The following is a 21,684-nucleotide window of genomic DNA, read 5'->3' on the forward strand; positions in this document are numbered from 1 at the left end:
AGGGGAGAAACATAATGCCTTCCCACAAAGAGCAAATAATAAACTTTTGAGTGGCTCGAAGCTCTGTCCTAAAGGGAAGGCTTGGGATTATGACTGGAATAAATTACAAAGACTTATTCATAGTATTTATGATGGGATCATCTGGAAAGATCTGATAATATTTATTATACTGATAATATCTTTATTATTATATTTATTATGATCTGATAATCTTTATTATACTGAGAGCATATGCACCAAGACAAATTCCTTGTGTGTCCAATCACACTTGGCCAATAAAAAATTCTATTCTATTCTATTCTATTCTATTCTATTCTATTCTATTCTATTCTATTCTATTCTATTCTATTCTATTCTATAATAGAAGAAGGAATAGAATCACCAATCATCATCACCAATCTCTTTTCACTTATGACTGTATGTAACTTTTTGTTGCTATCATTAAGGGTTAAATTGCAACCTATGACCATCATTTGTGTTGTAAATGTTGCACCTTTGATGAAGGTTTTTCTTTTTCTTTTATGTACACTGAGAGCATATGCACCAAAACAGATTCCTTGTGTGTCCAATCACACTTGGCCAATAAATTCTATTCTATTCTATCTTACAGGCAGAATATTCGGCACAGGGTTCCCTCCCAAATTCCCCCAAATCTCCAGTCTGTTTACATATGAATGGGGTCACCCCAAATTTATTTGGTTTATAACTGCTGCTGTACCAAAGTCAAACTGGCACCAACCCATCCTCTCTTCTTTCTTGTACAAGATTGTTCTCTTCCAACAATGTAACCTCCTTTCAGTAGGAGAGTGTTATTCTCCAAATTTCCAAACCTCCAAACCTCGATTGGTAGGAGAGTGTTATTCTCCAAATTTCAGGATTGTGAGACAGGCTGATGGAACTGTTTTCCAGCAGAGTAAAATGGCTGGAGAGTAGGAAAAAGGGTAAATGGCTGCTGCTGATCTCAAACAAATGCTGTCTCAAAAACAGGGGTAGATTATCTGCAGGGATCATGTGATTTCCAGTCCATTTTGTTAGATGACCTCCGCTCCCCCCACACCATGAAATTATACAGCCAAATTTTGTTGGTAATCTATTGAAAAACTCTGGTGTGGTTTCCTGTCATTTTTGTTTGCAGGAAAACTGCAAAACTGATGCATAAGCTTCATTTAAACTTAATACCTTAAAAATATTTTCTAAATCCTATTGGGAATAAAAAGTAACATAAATGTCACTTCTCACTGTGGCACTTGCTTGCTAAAAAAAGAAGTATTTCCTTGAAGAAATGTAACTTCTAGTGAATCAAAGTTTACCCATTGTTATACTGTCTTAACGGTATAGCTCAGGGGTGTCAAACTCACGGCATCACTTCATGACATAGTGGGCATGGCCAGCATGTGACACATCTGGCCCACAGGCCATGAGTTTGACACCCCTGGTATAGTTGGTCTTTCTGAAATTCTGCATTTCTTTACTTCTACTCATGTTCCCTCTGTTAGGGAGTAAAAAGGAATTGGATGGAAATAAAGTATTCCTGTCATCAGTCAACAGTGCTAAATGGCATTCCCTTCTCAGATATTTTAGTAGTTCTTGGGGTTTTTTGCTTCCTTTATTTAACAAGCATCTAGCTCTGCAGTATAACAATTTAGAACAATGTTTCTCAACCTTGGCAGCTTGAAGATTTATAGATTTCAACTCCCAGATTTCTAAGAGAATTGAGGAATTCTGGGAGATAAAGCACACACATCTTCAACACTGCTGTAGAACAACGTTTGCAACCTGGGCAGCTTCCAGATGTTTGGACTTCAACTCCTAGAATTCTCAGCAACTGCCCTGCCAGCACAGAGTTCTGACTTTTGAAGTCTATACATCTGAAAGTTGTCCAGGTTCAGAGGCATTGCTCTAGATCTTACACACCTTCTCTGAGACTAAGAGATATTGTTCATAGAACTTCGTGCCTGCTCTGAACTTCAGGATAATGTCTGCTGGTTCCTGTTCCCAGTGTTCCTGGATGCCACTTCTGCAAACAAATTCTTGAGCCGTAAGATTCTTCATAACCACTGGGATTTTGAGCTGATCGTGCCAGACAACTTGGAGCGTGAATGCATAGAAGAAGTTTGCAACTATGAAGAAGCTCGGGAAGTCTTTGAAGACGACTCACAAACAGCTGAGTATGGGGAACTGGATGGGCTTAGAGTGGCCACTTAAATGTCATAAAAAGAGGACAGCCCCCCCCCAGATATTTGTTTATTTGTTTGTTTATGTAGTGTACTTACTACTCAATTTCAAAAAGACGCTGAGCAGCTTAAAGTAAAACAGAAAGCATTAAAAGAAAAAGAAACTAATTAAATTCTTCAAACCATTGACATCTAGCTACTGACACACCAAAGCAAACATTACTAACAATAAATGTTCCGTTCAGTGAGGAAACTCCCTGAACTCTAGTAAGGTTGGTGATGACCTGATCTTGGATGGATTATTGTTCCAAAGGATGTATAAATATGACAAACATAAAGAATATGTAACATACCTTGTATTAAAAGGAAGAGAGTAACCAAAGGTCTTGTAATTAGACATCTTTACGCTCTTTGTTTTTCTCCTTTTTTTTATTTTTAAATTGGGGACTCTATTAAAGAATGCAGGTTTTCAAATGGAGGACAACCCTTTATAAACTTGAAGAAATGGCCATCTTAGCCTATAAGTATAGTAATCCATAAAGTGGAATTTTCCCCAAGGATACTCTTTATATATGTTTACTTTTATATCCAGAATTCTCAGTAATGGCCATGCTAACTGGGGAATTATGGGATTTGAAGTCTACAATCTAGAAATGGGCAAGTTTGGGAAATTTTTCTTTAAAGTACTATATTGCGATTTTCAAACTATGGTTTGCTGATGTTGCACTTTTGACTCTGTGTCACACTTGTAATTACCCTCTTGATTTAGAGTAGTCAAAACTAGTCATCCCTAGCTTATTCTTCTCTGGGTCTACTAGAGTACAATTTTCAGAACTTCCGTTCAGAAAAGCACATTTGGCAGGTACCAGATTGAAACACTGAATTTAGTTATAGTGAATATCTTGGTATCAAGAAGCATTTATTTCCTTATTTTACATTTTATTCTAAAATGTAGATGTTTTCCCAGACATAATTTAGCCAAAATAATAGTTAATGAAATATGGATGTGAAGTTTGAATGCAAATTTGGTTAATGATTGTTAATCATAATTGAAAATCCTGTACTGAACTGGGCTTACATGATATCTAAATGGAAAAAGATATAGTGGTTATAGCTGTTCTGTGACCCTAAGCACAACAGTGTTGAGTTGTGAACTTATAAACAGAATCGTGTGAGAAGAGGGAAATTTACAATAGAAAAATCATTCTAACCCATGGTTTGAATAGTAAACCATAATGAACATAAACATGGTCAGGTGAGACGTCTGAACCGGAAAGTAATTCTTTCTGCTTCTTAAATTTTAAATGTCCAAACATTTAAAGCTTTGTGGGGTTTTCAGCAGGGGTGAAATCCAGCAGGTTCTGACAGGTTCTGAAGAACCGGTAGCAGAAATTTTGAGCAGTTCGGAGAACTGATAGTGGAAATTTTGAGTAGTTCGGAAAACTGGCAAATGCCACCTCTGACTGGCTCCAGAGTGGAGTGGGAATGGAGATGTTGCGATATCCTTCCCACAGGAGTGGGATGGAAATGGAGATTTTGCAGTATCTTTCCCCTGCCATGCCCACCAAGCCACATCATGCCCACCAAGCTACGCCCACAGAACCAGTAGTAAAAAAATTTGGATTTCACCACTGGTTTTTAGTACTCTTGAGTTTGGTAGTTTTCTGACAGATGCTTCATTATCCAGATAGGTAACATCATTGTTTCAAGTATCAGATTTCAAATATCAGATTTAAAGCTTTTTCTCTATTTAATACATTGGCTGAGCAGAAAGTAATATTTATAGGCATATATATGCCAATGTTCAATATCCAAATTCTGTTCAATATCTTATTGAATAGCCTGTTGAACAGGAGCGCTGATTTACCACTAGCTTATCAAATACTTAGTGGGCAAGAGGGCTTGGCAGCAGAACAACAACCAAGGACTTTAATAGCCAATATCAACACTCCAATCAACAACTAAACCTACAACAGGCACCATATAAATACCACATGCAGAACAGCCTGAAGCACACACTTTGCTAGAGAGAAGTTCCCTGAAGATGCACTTCAGTATAAGTCTGAAAACTCAGAAGACAAAACCGCCCGTGACCAACCCCAGTCGGATCCTTCAATATTATCCTGGGACACATGTATTTGCCTTCATTCATATTGTTGCATCAGACATAATACTGTTGCATCAGACATAACAATCACGCCAATGGTCATAGATCATGGTTTAGGATTATAAAAATGAAGCTCAACACTATTTCCTTTCCTTGGGTTTGAATACAAAGAAAAAATTGGGAATTTCTACTTTCATTTTAGACTAATAGCACTTAGCACTTTGTCATTTGAACCTTAAATAAAAGTTAATCATTACTGTGCTTTGTTGAAACAAGCCAGCTTCAGAAGTTGTAGCTTTATAGAGTTGGCCATTACTGTCAGGTTCAGATTACATTGTAAATTTCTGTTCCTTTAACAAAGAGGTTTTCAATTCTTCTTTCTGATTGTATGATAATAGAGAATAAACCAGCAGGTGCATAGAGAGATAGTTAACCACAGTTTATCACTATTGCTGGCTGTCCCATTAAAGTTCCGCTTAGTTCAGCGTTTCCCAACCTTTCCAGCTCAATGGACCAGAAGAGATGGCAGCGGTAGGATGGTTCCACATGTGTGTGCATATCACTTTCACAAACATGCGCCAAACACCCGTGCGTTCTCCAACACTTTTACGGCCTGGTTCCAAATGGGCTGTGGCCCAGGAAAGGGCCACGGACTGGGGATTGGGGACCCCTGACTTAGTTGACTGAATCAGTTCTCCATGTCAGATTTTTGTGGAGAATTGAGAAGAGATGGGTTCATTGTGTAAGCCACCGGCAAGTTCTCGATTGAGATCTTGATTGATGATTCCTAAACCCTACCAGGGAAATCTCTGGCCTAAAAAAGTGGGAAGTGAACCAGCACGAATGGAAAACTCCCAATAAAGCAGTCTGAAATGGTTAGCAGAGAAACAAATTACGGTTAAGTCCCAGATTGTTTTGCATGAATCAGATCATATGTGTGTCAGCATACACAGAGAACAGTTTGAGTGGATTTTTTTGAGGTTTCTAGAATGCTGTCTGCATATCTCGATTTTATTTATCTTGTTTTAATAGGTTGATACTTCACTTATAATATAACAGATAAATAAACAAAATTTCACAAAATATAACAGGTGGTTTCATCCATCCCAGTAACTCTTTACTAAACAAGCCACATTACTGTTCAACATAAAATGTGGACTTAGTCATTAGATTACTCTTTCTAGTGGAAAATGTACAATCCACCAACCTCTTTCTGACTAAATAAGCTGCTATATTGGGAGTTTTCCATTCATGCCTATGTATGTCACTCCACACCAGCCTCTATCTTCCCTTCAAATCTTTCTATGTTTTTACAAATTGGTGTTTGTGGAAACACACCATTTCACTAATAAAGGATACTCTGAGTCAGTCTTTCCCAGCCAGCAGGGGGTTTATATCAATATAATCTGGTAGGAACTAGACAAAGGATTTTTTTCTAGGGACAGAGACTGACAGTATATAATTTGCCTCAAATTAACTAACTCTGACTCTTTCCAGGCCAGCTTTCCAGGCCATTTCAGTCTCCAGGAAAATTCCAGTGCATGCCAACATGGATTTGAATGCACTCTGATTGGCCCCTAGAGAGCTAAAAGCATCTAATAAAAATTAGTTAATGTATTGGTTTACTTTAATTCTATTTTGATGTTAATGTTTGTAAAGTTAATGTTTATAAGGTTCCCAGAGTCACCTCTAGAAGAGATGGGTGAATTTAAGGAAGAAAGATAGACAGCAGACTGACACACACACACACACACACACACACACACACACACACACACACACACATATATTTTGGGACATTATTTCTGTGAATAAGATTAAAATAGTAACAATTACCTTATTGATTGCTTTGTAGTGTTCAATTTTATGTTTTTAACTTAGTAAAATTTGTTTTCTACTAACCTGTTCGCAAAAGCAAAGTACAACTAGATAGCAATCATACTGCTGGTCAATAAATAAAAATATTTAAGACATTTAGAATAGAATAGAATAGAATAGAATTTTATTGGCCAAGTGTGATTGGACACACAAGGAATTTGTCTTGGTGCATATGCTCTCAGTGTACATAAAAGAAAAGATACGTTCATCAAGGTACAACATTTACAACACAATTGATGATCAATATATCAATATAAATCATAAGGATTGCCAGCAACAAGTTATAGTCATACAGTCATAAGTGGAAAGAGATTGGTGATGGGAACTATGAAACGATTAATAGTAGTGCAGATTCAGTAAATAGTCTGACAGTGTTGAGGGAATTATTTGTTTAGCAGAGTGATGGCCTTCGGGAAAAAACTGTTCTTGTGTCTAGTTGTTCTGGTGTGCAGTGCTCTATAGCGTCGTTTTGAGGGTAGGAGTTGAAACAGTTTATGTCCAGGGTGCGAGGGATCTGCAAATATTTTCACGGCTCTCTTCTTGATTCGTGCAGTATACAGGTCCTCAATGGAAGGCAAGTTGGTAGCAATTATTTTTTCTGCAGTTCTAATTATCCTCTGAAGTCTGTGTTTTTCTTGTTGGGTTGCAGAACCGAACCAGACAGTTATAGAGGTGCAAATGACAGACATTTAAATTATAGTAGGTAATTGGTTAGCAACATGACATTTCTCATGATTTTTTGCAGATGAATATTGGTTTAATGATGGGACTGTTGAACAGTGCTGGGCCAATAGCCACATTAGACTTTTGTGGCAATAGAGATTATGGTTCCTGCCCGAGTATATATGTTAATTTCAGAATGTTAGGATGATTATGTATTCTCTATGACTATTATGATCATTATATTTTTCCATTTAAATTTTAATTGACTTGTCAGATCTCAACTGAATTGTCATATTACTGCCATTTTTGTATACTAATGAGCCTTGTCTATTTGAGATAATGATTTATGCTTCCAAGGATCTTAGCTGTAGTTCAAGGAACAATAAATCTAATAGTTTTTAAGGTACAGCTACATAAACAAAACTAATAAGCAACATGCAACATTCTTCTCAACCCCCATTTTTCTGTGGGTCTTGACTCTGAAATGCAGCACAGCAGAACACATATGAAAACAAGTGTGAGACACAAAACAGGTTTTAGAATAGATTTAAAATAATTTAAAAAAGGAAATAACCCCCCTCATCCAATTGAGTGTTATGTATTCATTCATTCATTCATTCATTCAATTTTTATAAAAAATTTATTGCAAGCCACCCAGAATTGCTTTGCAGAATGAGATGGGAACCATATAAATATAAATAATAAATCAATAGATGCCTCTAGCCACTTTCATGTAGTGATTAGGTTGCTGGCCTACAAACCAGAATCCTGTGAGCCAGTGGTAAAATCCAAATTTTTTTACTATCGTTCTATGGCTTGGTGGGGTGTGATGTGGCTTAGTGGGCGTGGCTTGGTGGGCATGGCAGGAGAAGGATGCTGCAAAATCCCCATTCCCTCCCTACTCCTGGGGGAAGGATATTGCAAAATCTCCATTCCCACCCTATTCTGAGGCCAGCCAGAGGTGGTATTTGCCAGTTCTCCGAACTACTCAAAATTTTCGCTACTGGTTCTCCGAGCTACTGCTCAAAATTTCTGTTACCGGTTTTCCAGAACCTGTTACCAGTTTTCCAGAACCTGTCAGAACCTGCTGGATTTCCTGCTATGAGCTCTAGGCTGCCTTAGGCATGAAAACCAGCTGAGTGACTTTGGGCAGTCATTCTCTCTCAGTTCAACCCACCTCATAAGGTTGTTGTTGTGGGGAAAACAGAAGGTCGGTAATAACTACCAAAGGATTCCTGTTAACACAAGAACACACTGGTTTTTTTTAACAATACTAGGAACACACACAGCTATTCCAGATGTTGAGTATTATTTATAAAGAACATGGAAATTCTTCTAAAAGGTGCATTTTTGGAGACATGAGATATTTCTGTAGTACCTTCATGTTCATGTACAGGCAGAATAGCTAAGAGGGCAGGTACTTGATTTATATTTATAGGTTGAACAAACTCATTAAGATACAGCAATACAATATCTTAAGCAGTCTTTCATGTGTGTCCGTTAATATATTTCATAATTCCTATGTATAATTATATGGATGATGAAAGTTTGTCACACATTTACAAGACATGGAATTGGATAAGACTGCATTATCAAGCAAATCTTCCAGTCTGCATATTTATAGTAATTTATATACATATCTATCACATTCAACAATATAATTTACTCTATATTATAGATACTTTTCAGTACCTGCATAGAGAAAGAATGCCTCTTTGTGGATTTGTATTTATTTACCAAAATAGAGAAGTTATTACCTTTTTTTTAAATGGTCAGTTTTTTTAACCAGACAGTAAAATATTTGATTTTCAAACATTTGTGAGTTTATTATAGACTGATTACTGTATTTATTGACTGTTGCAGGTTTTCTTTTCTTATAGAATGGTGCCCTCTAGTGTGCTTCTTATGGATTGCAAGTATTAGATTCAAGTCAGGATTCCTGAGAAATCTGGTCCCTTGGGATCACAGCATAGCAATTTTCCTGTGTCCTAAAATAGAGATGTGGTTAGCACTTAAGTCTTCTTGAACAGCTGACCAACCATACTGCTGATCCTCCCCAATGCCATTTTAATTTTCTACATATGACTTATGTAGACTTATTGTCATTTTGGGGCAGTGTACAATATTTAAAAGATAGTTGCCATTAGAGAGAAGTTCCCTGAGGATGGGCTCCAGCATGAGTCCAAAAGCTCAGAAAACTAAACCTCTGGTCCTTGTCACCATCCCAGATTGGATCCTGCAATATTATCCTGGGACATCTACATTTGCCTTCATTCGTGAAAGGTAGTTGGGTCCAGGTTCCAAAATAGTATCACCACAGGCAAATAAGCCCTTCAAGACTTAGTTTGCTGTTTTAGAGCTAAAGCTGTGTTTTCCCCTTTAGCAACCAGGAACCATTGTACAAAATTATATCATGAGTACAACAGAACATGCTTCATTCATCATTTTATTAATGGTGCTATCAGGTGACTCCTAGGTAATGGGATCTGCTCAGTATTTATTGGCTGCTTTAGTCTCCTAGGGACATGCTCTCTCGCTCTCTGGACCCTGGGCATTTTTGCATTTTGAACAGTGGGAATCAGGCTTACCTTTGTTCCCGGAGGGCCTGGATCAATGAAACAGCAATTGACCAGCAGTGGCAGTAGGGAATATATCCAGCAAAGAGAGAGAATCTAAGGGAGAGAAAGATCCTCTGCAAATCCCATCCTTCAACTTATGAACTATTATTTGGACTGCCAAATGTTCAGGTCAATCCAGGTCTCCAGCTCAGGCTTTGGCTGAGAGATGTGAGGCCACAAAGTGGTCCTCCTTTCCTACATTATCCGTTTACTCTTGCAGTGCCAAACCAGCTGGGTGAGGTGGCAGGTGAAGGGCTGGTTTGACAGAATGCTGAACTCATAGGTCTGCCCATCTCTCAAAATGATCTTTTTTAAAAAATAAAAAATACAGCAGTTCCTGCTTCAACTCAGAGCCTAGGCAATTGTGATTGGCAGTGAGGAGAGTGAGGAGTGAGGAGTGAGGAGTCTAGTTTAGTTTCTGCTATCTCACACATAGGACAAGAAACTTTAAGCAAAGAGCCCAAAGACATTTATAGAAGATACTGATTACCTTCTACAACAGAAGACAATTTGTTACGTTTTGTTGGACACTCAGAAGCTTTTGATACTATCAAGCAAGTCATTTAGAATCAGGCAACATGAGATAGAACAAACAAACAACGACTTTTATTATCATATTAACATTGTTCCCCTGTTTTGGTATTCCTTCCAGAAAAAATTTTGGGAGCCCTATCAACGAGAAAAAGGAAAAACAAGTAAGTAAGGCTACAAAAAGGGTACAAAACAGCAATGAGACATTCCATGTATTTGTGTTTTCAATGCTGCATTATCCTTCTTGAATCAAGTGTTACCTTTATAGGTAACTAATAACTTCTATGGACTTCTAAAATCTTCTAACAATTATTGTATATATAATAGTAATAAGGCTGGGGATTCTTCCCCTTCAGTGTTAGTTAGGTGACAAAAGACTTTCCAGTTTCCTGAGACAATGTTGCCCCCCACATCCCCCCATGTAATAAGAATTTTGCTGCCCCATTATTGATCCTCATTCTGAGTCACTGCAGCCACCTGCCTTCCTTTCGAAGAAATGAATTACAAGACCTAAATTTTTTTGTCATATTCTAAAGCAAAGGTCTCCAAACTTGGCAATTCTAATATTTTAAGCACAGCTGGCTGAGGAATTCTGAGAGTTGAAGTCTTAAAGATGCCAAGTCTTAAAGATGCCAAGTTTGGAGATGCCTGTACTAAAACTCTGTTAGATCTTAGAGGTAGTCCATGCAAGAAGTGTAACTATTAATGCTAACTCTGTCTTTATTGTAAGGCTACATTAACAAAATCTTGCACAGCAAAGTATTTCTCCCCTTCTCCCTATTACTCTCTAGAGAACTACTGAGGGTTCCTTCTGAAATTCTTTCCATGTCTCTTCTTCTTCTGTGGACTGATAAATCTTTTACCTGCAGGTGTCTGTAGTTTTTCCTCCTATTTACCAAGGTCATTCTTGGTAAAATACCATTAGAAGCTGCTCTTGGATAGTGGCAGCTTAAGCAGGAATACTGTGCTTTAACTCTTGATGTTTACGTCATTAGAATGAAACTCTATCCTCCAATTTCCAAATGCCTCTGAAATGCTCCCGGTTTGGACCGGTTCCGCCAAATCGGTAGCAATGGCGGCCAGTGGTTTGGAGAACAGGTAGTGATGACAGCACAAGGCTCCGCCCACCCACCCGTTCATTGTTACTTCCTGGTTTTAACCAGGAAGTAACCTGTTTTTTACCCTCTGAACATGCACAGAAAGGCTTGCGCATGCGCAGAAGGTTCAAGTGCATGCAGCGTGCACTTCCAAACCGGTTGGGAAGGTAAGTAGATTTCACCTCTGGGAAACACTTGTCCTCTCACACCTTTTCCGTTCTACAAAGATATGCTTATACAACTTTCTCCTGCTTAATTCATCCTAAAACTCTATGTTGATATATGTATGTTCTCTACCTCATTGCATGCTATATATTTATACCAGATCAACCAATTCAGACTGTAATTGCAAGCGGGGCACTAATGTGACAGATAATAACTTTTGGGGAATTCTCAGTGATTATCATTATTGCTTATGATTAACATTGGGTGGGTAACATTTTGATGATTGGGGACTACACATTTTTTTCACAAGAAAAAACTGCATTGAAAGGTAGGAAGGAAAGCAGGCAAGACATTCACAATAGCTGAGCCAAGATTCTCCATTTCTCTAGAGTGCTTCGTTTTTAAAACCAGTTTAAAGATACTTTAGGATATATATTCCAGTTTCCATGTATTTCCCATCCCAGATCAAGAATACAAAAATTGCTGATTTTCAATTTATATATTCACCTATAATTTGGCAATAATTGGCAAAAGGGGGCTTTGGGGGTCTCAGAAAGTATGGAGGACATACCCTTGAGCCATCCTTATATCCAGACTGTCCTGACAAATTTGACCTGGAGCTAAAGCTTCTGTTCCAGATTTATTCCAATATCTTGTGATCCAGACCTTTACCCCAAGATTCCCCAGTTCCTAGAGGCAATATAACATGGATGTTAGAGTTAGGATCTCCTGTTGATTTAAGCGACAAGAGTCCCAGTAACCCTTCCTGTCTACCTGTTTTCATAGGAAATCCTGGAATAGATGTGGCAGGCCTGGTGGCTGGCCTGATTGCAGCTTTGGTGTCTATTGTCATGTTTATAATTGTGGCCATGTATTGTATCAAATATCGGGCTAAAGAGAGAAATCGATCCAGGTATGTCTCAGGATCCACAGAGAGATGTTTTGCGCCCACCTATGTAATAAAGGGCGTGAAAGGGAAACATAATTCTAGCACTTTGTCACCAACTAAACATGTGGTCAAAAGCATTTGATTCAGGATTAACAGTTGCATCAGAAAAGAACAACAGTATTACAGGGATTTATATCAGCCTTCTGCAAACATGGCTGACCTCTAGAGGAATTAAACTATAAATCTGATAATTTTTATCTGCGTGCATATTTTCCAAAGTGAATGTCTTTTTGAAGTTGATGTTTTTATACAGTTGTTAAAAATACATTGTTGAACTACACTTTCCAGCATCTCCACCCTACACAAATCTTTCATGGATATTAAGTGAAATGATTTTTTGAAATTGATAGTTTTCTCAACTTTTTTCCTATAGTGAGTTATTGGACTAAAATTCCCTTAATTTCCAAACAGCATGTATGCTTTCTAAACAGCTGGTGAAAAGTTTGCTAATTTTTTGTTATGATTAAGTTAGGCTTACAGACAAAAAGCCTGTGAATTGTTTTAGGTTTTGTTTTTTTTACCTCTCCATTTCCTTTTAGAAGAACACAGGATCCAGGGATTCCCCTTGCCAACTTTGACGATGAGCCCAAGCCAGAATCTGCACCTGGGCTTCCTTCTTATGAGCAAGCAATGGCATCTCCAGGGGTACACGACGCACCACCCCCACCTTACAACAGGTAGAATTATCATTGGGATCCTACCTCAAAATTCTAACATTATCTAGGGATTGGGAACTGGATATAGAGAGAAATGAAGGTTTGAGACTCAGGCTGCCTAAAGAGAGTGGGCAATAAAGATCAAGATCCTGTCTGAACTGAACCTTGGAAAACATTGGATTATGCAGAAAGCCTAATTCCCATGGAAAATCTGCACGAACCTGCAAGAGACCAAAGACTTTTGTTCTCAAGAGGAAAGGGAGTACTGGAGTTGACAGGAAGTTCAGAATCACCAACAGAGCTTATGTTAGCCTCCAGTGCGGGGGTGGGAAACTGCAGATGTTGAACTTCCAGGAATCTTCATCCCTACCTCTGCTGGCTGGAACTGATGGGAGTTGTAATTTAGCAACATCAAAGACACATGTGAATAGGGGTGAAGGCACAGGTTTCCTTTCCCTGCTCTGTCTCTAGGGAACTGGCAGAAAAAAAATATCATTCTCCTCAGGAGAGATTAGATCCATTCACTCTACTTCAATCAGAAAGAGAGTTTAAAAATTACCAATTCTCCCCACTCCAAAGTCCAGGCAATATGTGTATAATACCCTCTGCCTCTCCTAGACTTCTGCTCATTAGCAATTCTGCCTTGATCCATTAAATTCATTAACATGTAGCTTCTTGCTCCAGTTTCAGTTTCTACACTATTTATGGATCATGGATTCTGTCCAGAGCTCCACAAACCTAAAGGACAGAAGAATTTGCTATTTTTCAGCAACAAAACACTTTTCAGAATGTACTGCCTAGGATCATTGGGGAAATCCATATATACTACACAGAGCTCCATGCAGGAAGAAAATAAATGTGACATGATTAAAAGTGACATGAATGACAGGCTGTTACCACAATATGAAACGGCAGCAGAAAATATAACTTTCATCTGGCATTGGCTCTGGCTGCTAAATTGAAAGTTGAAAAAAACTTCATTATTTGTCTGGGTATGGATATGCACACATACACATACACACATGAAAATAACAGAAGCATCCTTTTTCTTTAATTAGCACTATAAAATTGGTGGGGTCATAAAAATTGTAGGATGCTATGCATTGTAGGGATAGGGCAGGGATCGGCAACCTTCAACACTCAAAGAGCCATTTGGACCCATTTCCCAAAGAAGAGAAAATACCAAGAGCCACAAGACCCTTCCCACGTCTGACTTTTTCCTGAGCGCCACAAAACTAGCATATGTAGTTGAATTAAACATTCTGTTTTCTTCTGAAACTTTTCTTGGATTTAGCCATGGTTGGCCTACCAGGAGTGAAAAAGCTCAATAAATCACGTGCCGGCAGGTGTCTCACATTGGTAGTTGTGATGCATATTTTGAGCAACAGGGAGCCGCAGCAGGGGATGAAAGAGCCACATGTGGCTCCAAAGCCATGGGTTGCTGATCCCTGGGATAAAGTATCAAAAGTAATAATTGGGTGTTATTTTTTTAGGATCAACTAAAATGTTAATAAAGAAGCAAATTTTCCAGCATACCTTTTCTTCAGATGGGATAGCATTGGTGTGGTTACCTAGCATATTTAAGCTACTGCTAGATGTCTAGTTCCACATACTTAAAATACTCTGATGGGAGAAATAACCATTTAAATTACTCACAATGTTGTCATTGCAATGTTACCATGAAATATTGCACATAACTTAAATTAGTGTTTGCTGCTGCCACCAGTACCAGATCAGCTCAGGATCAGCAACACTGGAGGCACTAGAGACAGATAAGGAGTAGATATAAAGCAAAATGAAGATAACAGGAAGACCTCAGCCATAATACTAAAATCCAGATTTTCAATCTTTAATGGTCCTGAAAGTACAGGAGTATTAAGCAGATTTAGAGTAGGCCAATCTTTTCCAATCACACATCTTTCAAATGTTGTTGCTCTATGATCTTCAGAATTCCCATGCAGCATTCATGTTTTGGAAGTACAACATAAATATTAGTAATGAAGAAGGAGGGAATCATTAAGAATTCTCAATTCTTAAACTTGGATCTTTCTCTCCAGGACCATGACTGCTGTTGAAATCTGACATATATGACAAATATGGCTGGCACTATATTCAGAAAATGCTGTAGCAGAGTACTACTGAAAGGGAGCCAGTGATCCCTGTGGTTATGAAGGCTAGTCTTGAAGGTGGTTCAACATGTTTGGCATTGATGGATGACTTTATTGCAGTCAAAGGTTATATCTTGCTCAAAAGGAATAGATGAGGGGAAAAAGGAAGGGGGAGAGGAGCTGTATATGTAAGGCTTCTGAAGCCTCCAAATAAAACCATGAATCTGAGATTGGAAGCGATGATGAAAGCCCATAGATCCATGATGGCGAATAGGTGGCACGCGGTGCCATATCTGGATACGTGAGAGTTGCCCTAGTCAACTGATTTTTGGGGCCTCCCACCCCCAGGCCCTTCTGAGGCTGGAAACAGCCCGTTTCCTGACTTCTGGTGAGACCGGAAGGCCTGTTTTTCCCTTCCCAGGCTCCTAGGAAGCCTCTGGAGCCTGGGGAGGGTGAAAAATGGGCCATTTCTGGCCTCTAGAGGGCCTCGGGGGGGAGGCTGTTTTCTTCTTCCCCAGGCTCCAAGAAAGCTTCTGGAGCCTGGGGAGGGTGAAAAATGGGCCTACCGGGCCCACCGGGCCATCACATGCTAAAAGCGGGGGGAGCGGGGGGGGTCGTGCACGCATGAGTGGGGGGCCACATTGTATTATGGGTATGGGCACGCACGCACTCGACCCATCTGCTTTTGATAGGCGACGGCAAAAAGGTTAGCCATCACTGCTATAGATGATGATAGGAAGAAAAGGAAGAGAAAAATTATATCAAGGTAGCAATATAGAACAGGCTGCCAAGCCAACAGAAAGCACACATTATGTTTTTCTCAAACAGTTGCAAAACTTTCACAGAGACAGTTATTGTATTAATAGGGAATTTTGAACTTTCTCAACATCTGGAAGTCTGCTAAATCTGGAACAACTCAGTAAAATCCTGACTTCCTGGTCTTTCTGCCTCTCAGAAAATAAAGAACGGAACAAAAGGGCCTCATACCCTGGATTTAGTTCTGATCATTGGGGACCCTACAAGTGAGATACTTACATCCAACCAGTTGAAACAAATGTAAAGTACAATTGTAGATAAACAGAAGTAATAGGGCAAGGATAGAATGAAACATTGGCTTGGCCGTATATGAAAGATTTAGGTGTATCAGTAGGTCATAAGATTAAAATGAGTCAGCTGTTAAAAATTTAATTCTAGGTTGCATTAATCAAAACATAATATTCAACTTGAGAAATGAACAGTTTCATACTATTTCTCAGTGGCTGAACTTTAGTTAGTATCGAGTTTAAACTTGGGTGCCACATTTTTAGAAGGTCATCAAGGAATTGGATCATACTCAGGGGATGATGATTCAGGTGGTAAAAATCCTGGAAGTCCTCCTGTGCAAATAATTGTTGGAAGAACTACGTTGAATCTACAAAATATTAAAATTAAATATGATAGCAATACTTGTCATGAAGAAATGAAGCAGATTTGTCCTCTGCTATTTCAGAAACAATGCCCTCTGCAGAGATATTGTAGGCAAGCAGAATTTGACTTAACATTTGCAAAACCTCTGCAGTGGTAAATGCTATTCAGCAGTAGTGCAGTGTGCCATTGGAACTTGTGAGCTATTTCATTGGATAAATTCAAGTGTGGGCTAAAAACTATTCAGATTTATTTCATATGCTGAGTGGAGCACTGGAGTAGTTGAAAATCTTTATTTCTTTATGCCAGAGGTGGGGAACAAAGGCTCCTTTATGACTTGTGGACTTCAAGTCCCAGAATTCCTGAGCCAACATTCCCAAACATAATCTTAATATTTCACCTCTTGACTTTCTCAAGAATATTTTTAATCCAGCTAGATTTTCTTCATTCACCTGTTTCCATGTATGACTCTTTTTTCAATTACCATGTCTTTCTTTTTCTTCAGGAATAACAATTTGACTCGGCCAACCTGAGTTTTCAACAACAGGATAAATATTATTGAAATACCTATTGGCCTTCTTCACCTGTACAAAAGACATACACACCCCTGCATCATTGCCAAGGCAGGGAGCATATGTGACTTTGAAGCAGCTTTGAATTAATGCATACTGGATATGAATCTGCAGTATGTAGAGACTGCACATGAATGCCAGGTGTGTGCAGAAGAGGATATTGCAACATGTTTTGGTTGCGAAATTAAAATCTAAAATTACAAATACACATATTAGGACTAATATCACTAGGTTAATGTGAAAGTGAATTGCTAATTTGCACAGATTTTCTCCCCCCATTTTCCCCCTCTTCCATTCATCTTATGAATGAATTTTTTATAACCGTCTTTTCTATCAACATGTGATTATGCAAGGATTATATTGAGGATAAATGAAAATTATTTTTATTTGAAGATAAACATGATTGATCGTGGCAGACTAATTAATACAATAGGAATTCCCAGCTGGAGTAAGAAATCATAAATAGCTCAGAACAGATTCAGTTTGGGGAAACTGCTCTGGATTATGCAAGCTCAGACATTTATTCAAGTGCAGAAAGAATAGAGATATTACAAGTTGTCTTCTATAATTGGCGTGCAGTATAAAAAAATAGGAATGGCTAGCTTGAACTATGCATTGGCAACATTGCATTTTGCCCCTGCTTGTTCCAAAGAATAGTATTTGTTATGGCCACTGACTTAGCAAAATTCATGGTCTATTCTAGAGAATATTCTAAGAACAGAACATAGAAGATGACTTAGATCAGATCAGGTTATTTGACCATCTGGCCTAGTGTTATTGCTTGACTCACATCTGCTCTCCAGAAGCCTCAGCAGTGAAAGGCTTCTCTCATCACAGCTGCCTGATCCATTTAAAAATTTGGTCTGGATTAAGTTTGATTTTATTTTCATACAAAGCGGGTTCCCCACCTCCAAGCTCTGTTCCCTTCTTAACCTAAAGACAGACATGCCCACTCATGCTTCCAAACTGGTCCTGAGAACTTTATTAGGGAAGGCAGATTAGCAATGCAAATTGGACAGTAACACAAGTATTTCGAGACAAGTAGGAAATTTAGCCAGAGGTGGAGAACAAGAAAGTCCAATCAGCCACAGAACATAGGTGTACCTCTGCAGTGATGTAAGCAGTGATGAAAGTGAGAACAAAGCATGTTTATAAATACTTCTAAGAGCTATATTGCACAGCTGTCTGTAGCACAAGATGCGAATGAAATGAGAATGATGGTGTAGTTGGACAAAACATCATAAGCACAGATGTTAAACTCATATCTGTCCTGCCTTTCCACTTATTTGTCATGAAATATTGTTTGCTTGGCTGGGAGTACAATAGAAAGAACACTCTATCAAAGCTGTAAGGAAGGGGAAGCAGTCTGCTAAGCGTTGGTGATTAAATGGGTAGTCTGTGAATCTTTTAACATGATTTCTATGGAAAATAAAATTTTAAAAGCTGTTTTTCAGATGTCTGAATGTCCTCATCAGAAGACATTTTAGTTCAGGATTTAATTTGAACAGATTTCGTGTATCCATCAGAAGTTAGCTATAGGATTCCACATAATACTAGATTGCCAAGACTCAATTGGAATATTTCTTTCGCAATTGTCAAATTTGCTAATCATCTATGTAAAGGGGGCAGTCAAAGTATCTGGCTTTAATCTTTCAATTTCTTTCTGCAAAAACTCTATTTTGTGAATTTAGACTATGTTCTTAGCAGCTGTTATTATGGCACTTTCGTCAGAATGTGTGGATTTGTTAAGTACGTGTACAGGAAACTCCCACTACTTATTATTTTGTCACATTTGTGCTTTGGCTTGTTTACTAATGGAGCATAGTCCCCACCCCCTCATCTTCTTAAGTAGTGTTTCACAATCTCCGCAACTTTAAGATGTGTAAACTTAAATATGTTGGCTGGAGAATTCTGGGAGTTGAAGTCCACTTAATGTTGCCGAGATTGGGAAACACTGCTTTTAAGCATTATTCCTGTACTTCCATTTTTGGGAATGGAGGTAAACATAAATTTACCTTAAGGTGGTATGGCATTCTAGTTTATTGTATTACACATGTCTCAGATTTAAAAATTTAACTTCAACACCCAGTTTGGTGTAGTGTTGAAGGTACTGGCCTAGATAACTGGAGGCTTATCTGACCTTAGGAATGACTGGGGCCAGTTACTCTCTCTCAGCCCAATCCACCGCACAGGGTTCTTGTGGGGAAAATAGGAGGTTTTGTATTCTCACACCTTGAATTTCTTATAAAGTAATAAAGGCAGGATAACCATATTAAATAAATCCTAATAACTGACTCATTGCATAAATATGGCACTTGTATTTTATTTATTTATTTATTTATTTATTTAAAGCATGTATATAGCTTATATTGAACTCTAGGTGGCTCCAAATGTTATTGTTTGGCACATAAATATATGCTCCTATTAAAAGTCCCCACTTCCCAATATCTATCTAAACCATATCCATATTTGACCTTATGATTTTATGACCTTATGATTTCAGCACAAAGCACTTAGCTTTGTGCTGAAATATAGATCTCTGAAAAAATAAGTCCTCGAGTTTTGTCCAGCAAAGAGCTTTTGCTTTATTTGATTTTTTTTTCTTTTTTTGGTCTTATGGTACTAATGGTCATTTCAGCTGTATGCATTACTTCAATGTAACAAATGCCCTATTTTCATTTATTCTGGCAATGGGGATGTTTTCTATCATGGGCCAAATCTGAGAACTCTAATTTACAAGGGAGAACTCTAGGCATTTCACTATGTTCCTGAATGAATCCCAAATATTTTTTCTATATAGGCGTCTTCCCCAAAATTAGTGCCTTTCAGATATGCTAGAATGGTATTTCAAAGAGTTTCCAGCCAATATGACTGTTGTTGGAGGTCTGCAATGATCTCTTAGAAGTAGTTGATTCCTTGTATTCTCCAAAAGTCCTCAGCACATAACTCAAAATTCAGTGATTAGTATCAATCAAAGAAAGAGCGTATAGAGTTACTTCATCATAAATTTAAATGATGCAGCAAAACCAAACCAAGTTAAACACAAAAGAGACCACTGGGGGTGCTGGAGTTCTGTTACATTTTTCAGGGCATAGCCAGACACTGTAGCTGTATTAAAATAGTGTTCCTCAGTCAAAACTGATGTATGCCAGCATAAATTGCCCTATTATTGCCATGGTTGACTGCCATTCTGCCTGGGCATTGAAGGCAGTGAATGGTGCAGTTTTTTCCAAAGTGACTGGTGGATTACTGTGGCAGGATTTCCTTTTCCTCAAGCATCATTTGCCAGCAAAGAAAAGCAACAACCTATTGCTATCCTTAATATATGGAGAACACAGAAAGATGCTTAGAATGGCTAGTTTAATCACATGTCAAGTTTATTTATTTATTTATTTTTCATATTTTTATACCGCCCTATCTCCCTAGGGACTCAGGGCGGTTCACAGGCAGATAAAAAATGTACATATAATACAAAATAAAACATCGATTAAAAAACTTATTCCAAATGGCCGAATAATTAAAAATGACAGTATACATAATAAAACCCATTAAAACCAATTTAAATTTAAAATCTAGTCCAGTCCTGCACAGATGAATAGATGTGTTTTAAGCTCGCGGCGAAAAGTTCGGAGGTCAGGAAGTTGACGAAGTCCTGGGGGAAGTTCGTTCCAGAGGGTGGGAGCCCCCACAGAGAAGGCCCTTCCCCTGGGTGTCGCCAGACGGCACTGCCCGGCCGACGGCACCCTGAGGAGTCCCTCTCTGTGAGAGCGCACGGGTCGGTGAGAGGTATTCGGTAGCAGCAGATGGTCCCATAAATAGCCCGGCCCTATGCCATGGAGCGCTTTAAAGATCGTTACCAGAACCTTGAAGCACACCCGGAAGGCCACAGGCAGCCAGTGCAGTCTGCGCAGGAGAGGTGTCACATGGGAGCCACGAGGGGCTCCCTCTATCACCCGCGCAGCTGCATTCTGAACTAACTGAAGCCTCTGGGTGCCCTTCAAGGGGAGCCCCATGTAGAGAGCATTGCAGTAATCCAAACGAGACGTCACGAGAGTGTGAGTGACCGTGCATAGGGCATCCCGGTCTAGAAAGGGGCGCAACTGGCGCACCAGGCGAACCTGGTAAAAAGCTCTCCTGGAGACGGCCGTCAAATGATCTTCAAAAGACAGCCGTTCATCCAGGAGGACGCCCAAGTTGCGCACCCTCTCCATCGGGGCCAATGACTCGCCCCCAACAGTCAGCCGCGGACGCAGCTGACTGTACCGGTATGCCGGCATCCACAGCCACTCTGTCTTGGAGGGATTGAGCTTGAGCCTATTTCTCCCCATCCAGACCCGTACGGCTTCCAGACACCGGGACAGCACTTCGATAGCTTCGTTGGGGTGGCCCAGTGTAGAAAAGTACAGCTGAGTATCATCAGTGTACAGCTGGTACCTCACACCGAAGCCACTGATGATCTCACCCAACGGCTTCATATAGATGTTGAACAGAAGGGGCGAGAGAATCGACCCTGCGGCACCCCACAAGTGAGGCGCCTTGGGGCCGACCTCTGCCCCCCTTTCAACACTGTCTGCGACCGATCGGAGAGATAGGAGGAGAACCACCGATAAACGGTGCCTCCCACTCCCAATCCCTCCAACCGGTGCAGCAGGATACCATGGTCGATGGTATCAAAAGCCGCTGAGAGGTCTAATAGGACCAAGGCAGAGGAACAGCCCCTATCCCTGGCCCTCCAGAGATCATCAACCAATGCGACCAAAGC

The 21,684-nt window shown here is 39.3% G+C and overlaps 1 protein-coding gene across 1 annotated transcript in view; it reads left to right on the forward strand.

Moving 5' to 3' along the window:
• Nucleotides 1–19,216, forward strand: part of PRRG2 (proline rich and Gla domain 2) — a 33,096-nt gene extending 13,880 nt beyond the window's left edge. The window contains exons 3-7 of the mRNA XM_058182070.1: nucleotides 2,000–2,163; nucleotides 10,093–10,135; nucleotides 12,020–12,146; nucleotides 12,722–12,859; nucleotides 16,856–19,216. Coding sequence (XP_058038053.1) covers nucleotides 2,000–2,163; nucleotides 10,093–10,135; nucleotides 12,020–12,146; nucleotides 12,722–12,859; nucleotides 16,856–16,883 — 500 coding nt within the window. The 3' untranslated portion in view covers nucleotides 16,884–19,216. The remainder of the gene's footprint in view (nucleotides 1–1,999; nucleotides 2,164–10,092; nucleotides 10,136–12,019; nucleotides 12,147–12,721; nucleotides 12,860–16,855) is intronic.
• Nucleotides 19,217–21,684: the final 2,468 nt, after the last annotated feature.

Source organism: Ahaetulla prasina, chromosome 4, assembly GCF_028640845.1.
Source record: "Ahaetulla prasina isolate Xishuangbanna chromosome 4, ASM2864084v1, whole genome shotgun sequence".
In the NCBI taxonomy this organism is placed as follows: Eukaryota; Metazoa; Chordata; class Lepidosauria; order Squamata; family Colubridae; genus Ahaetulla; species Ahaetulla prasina.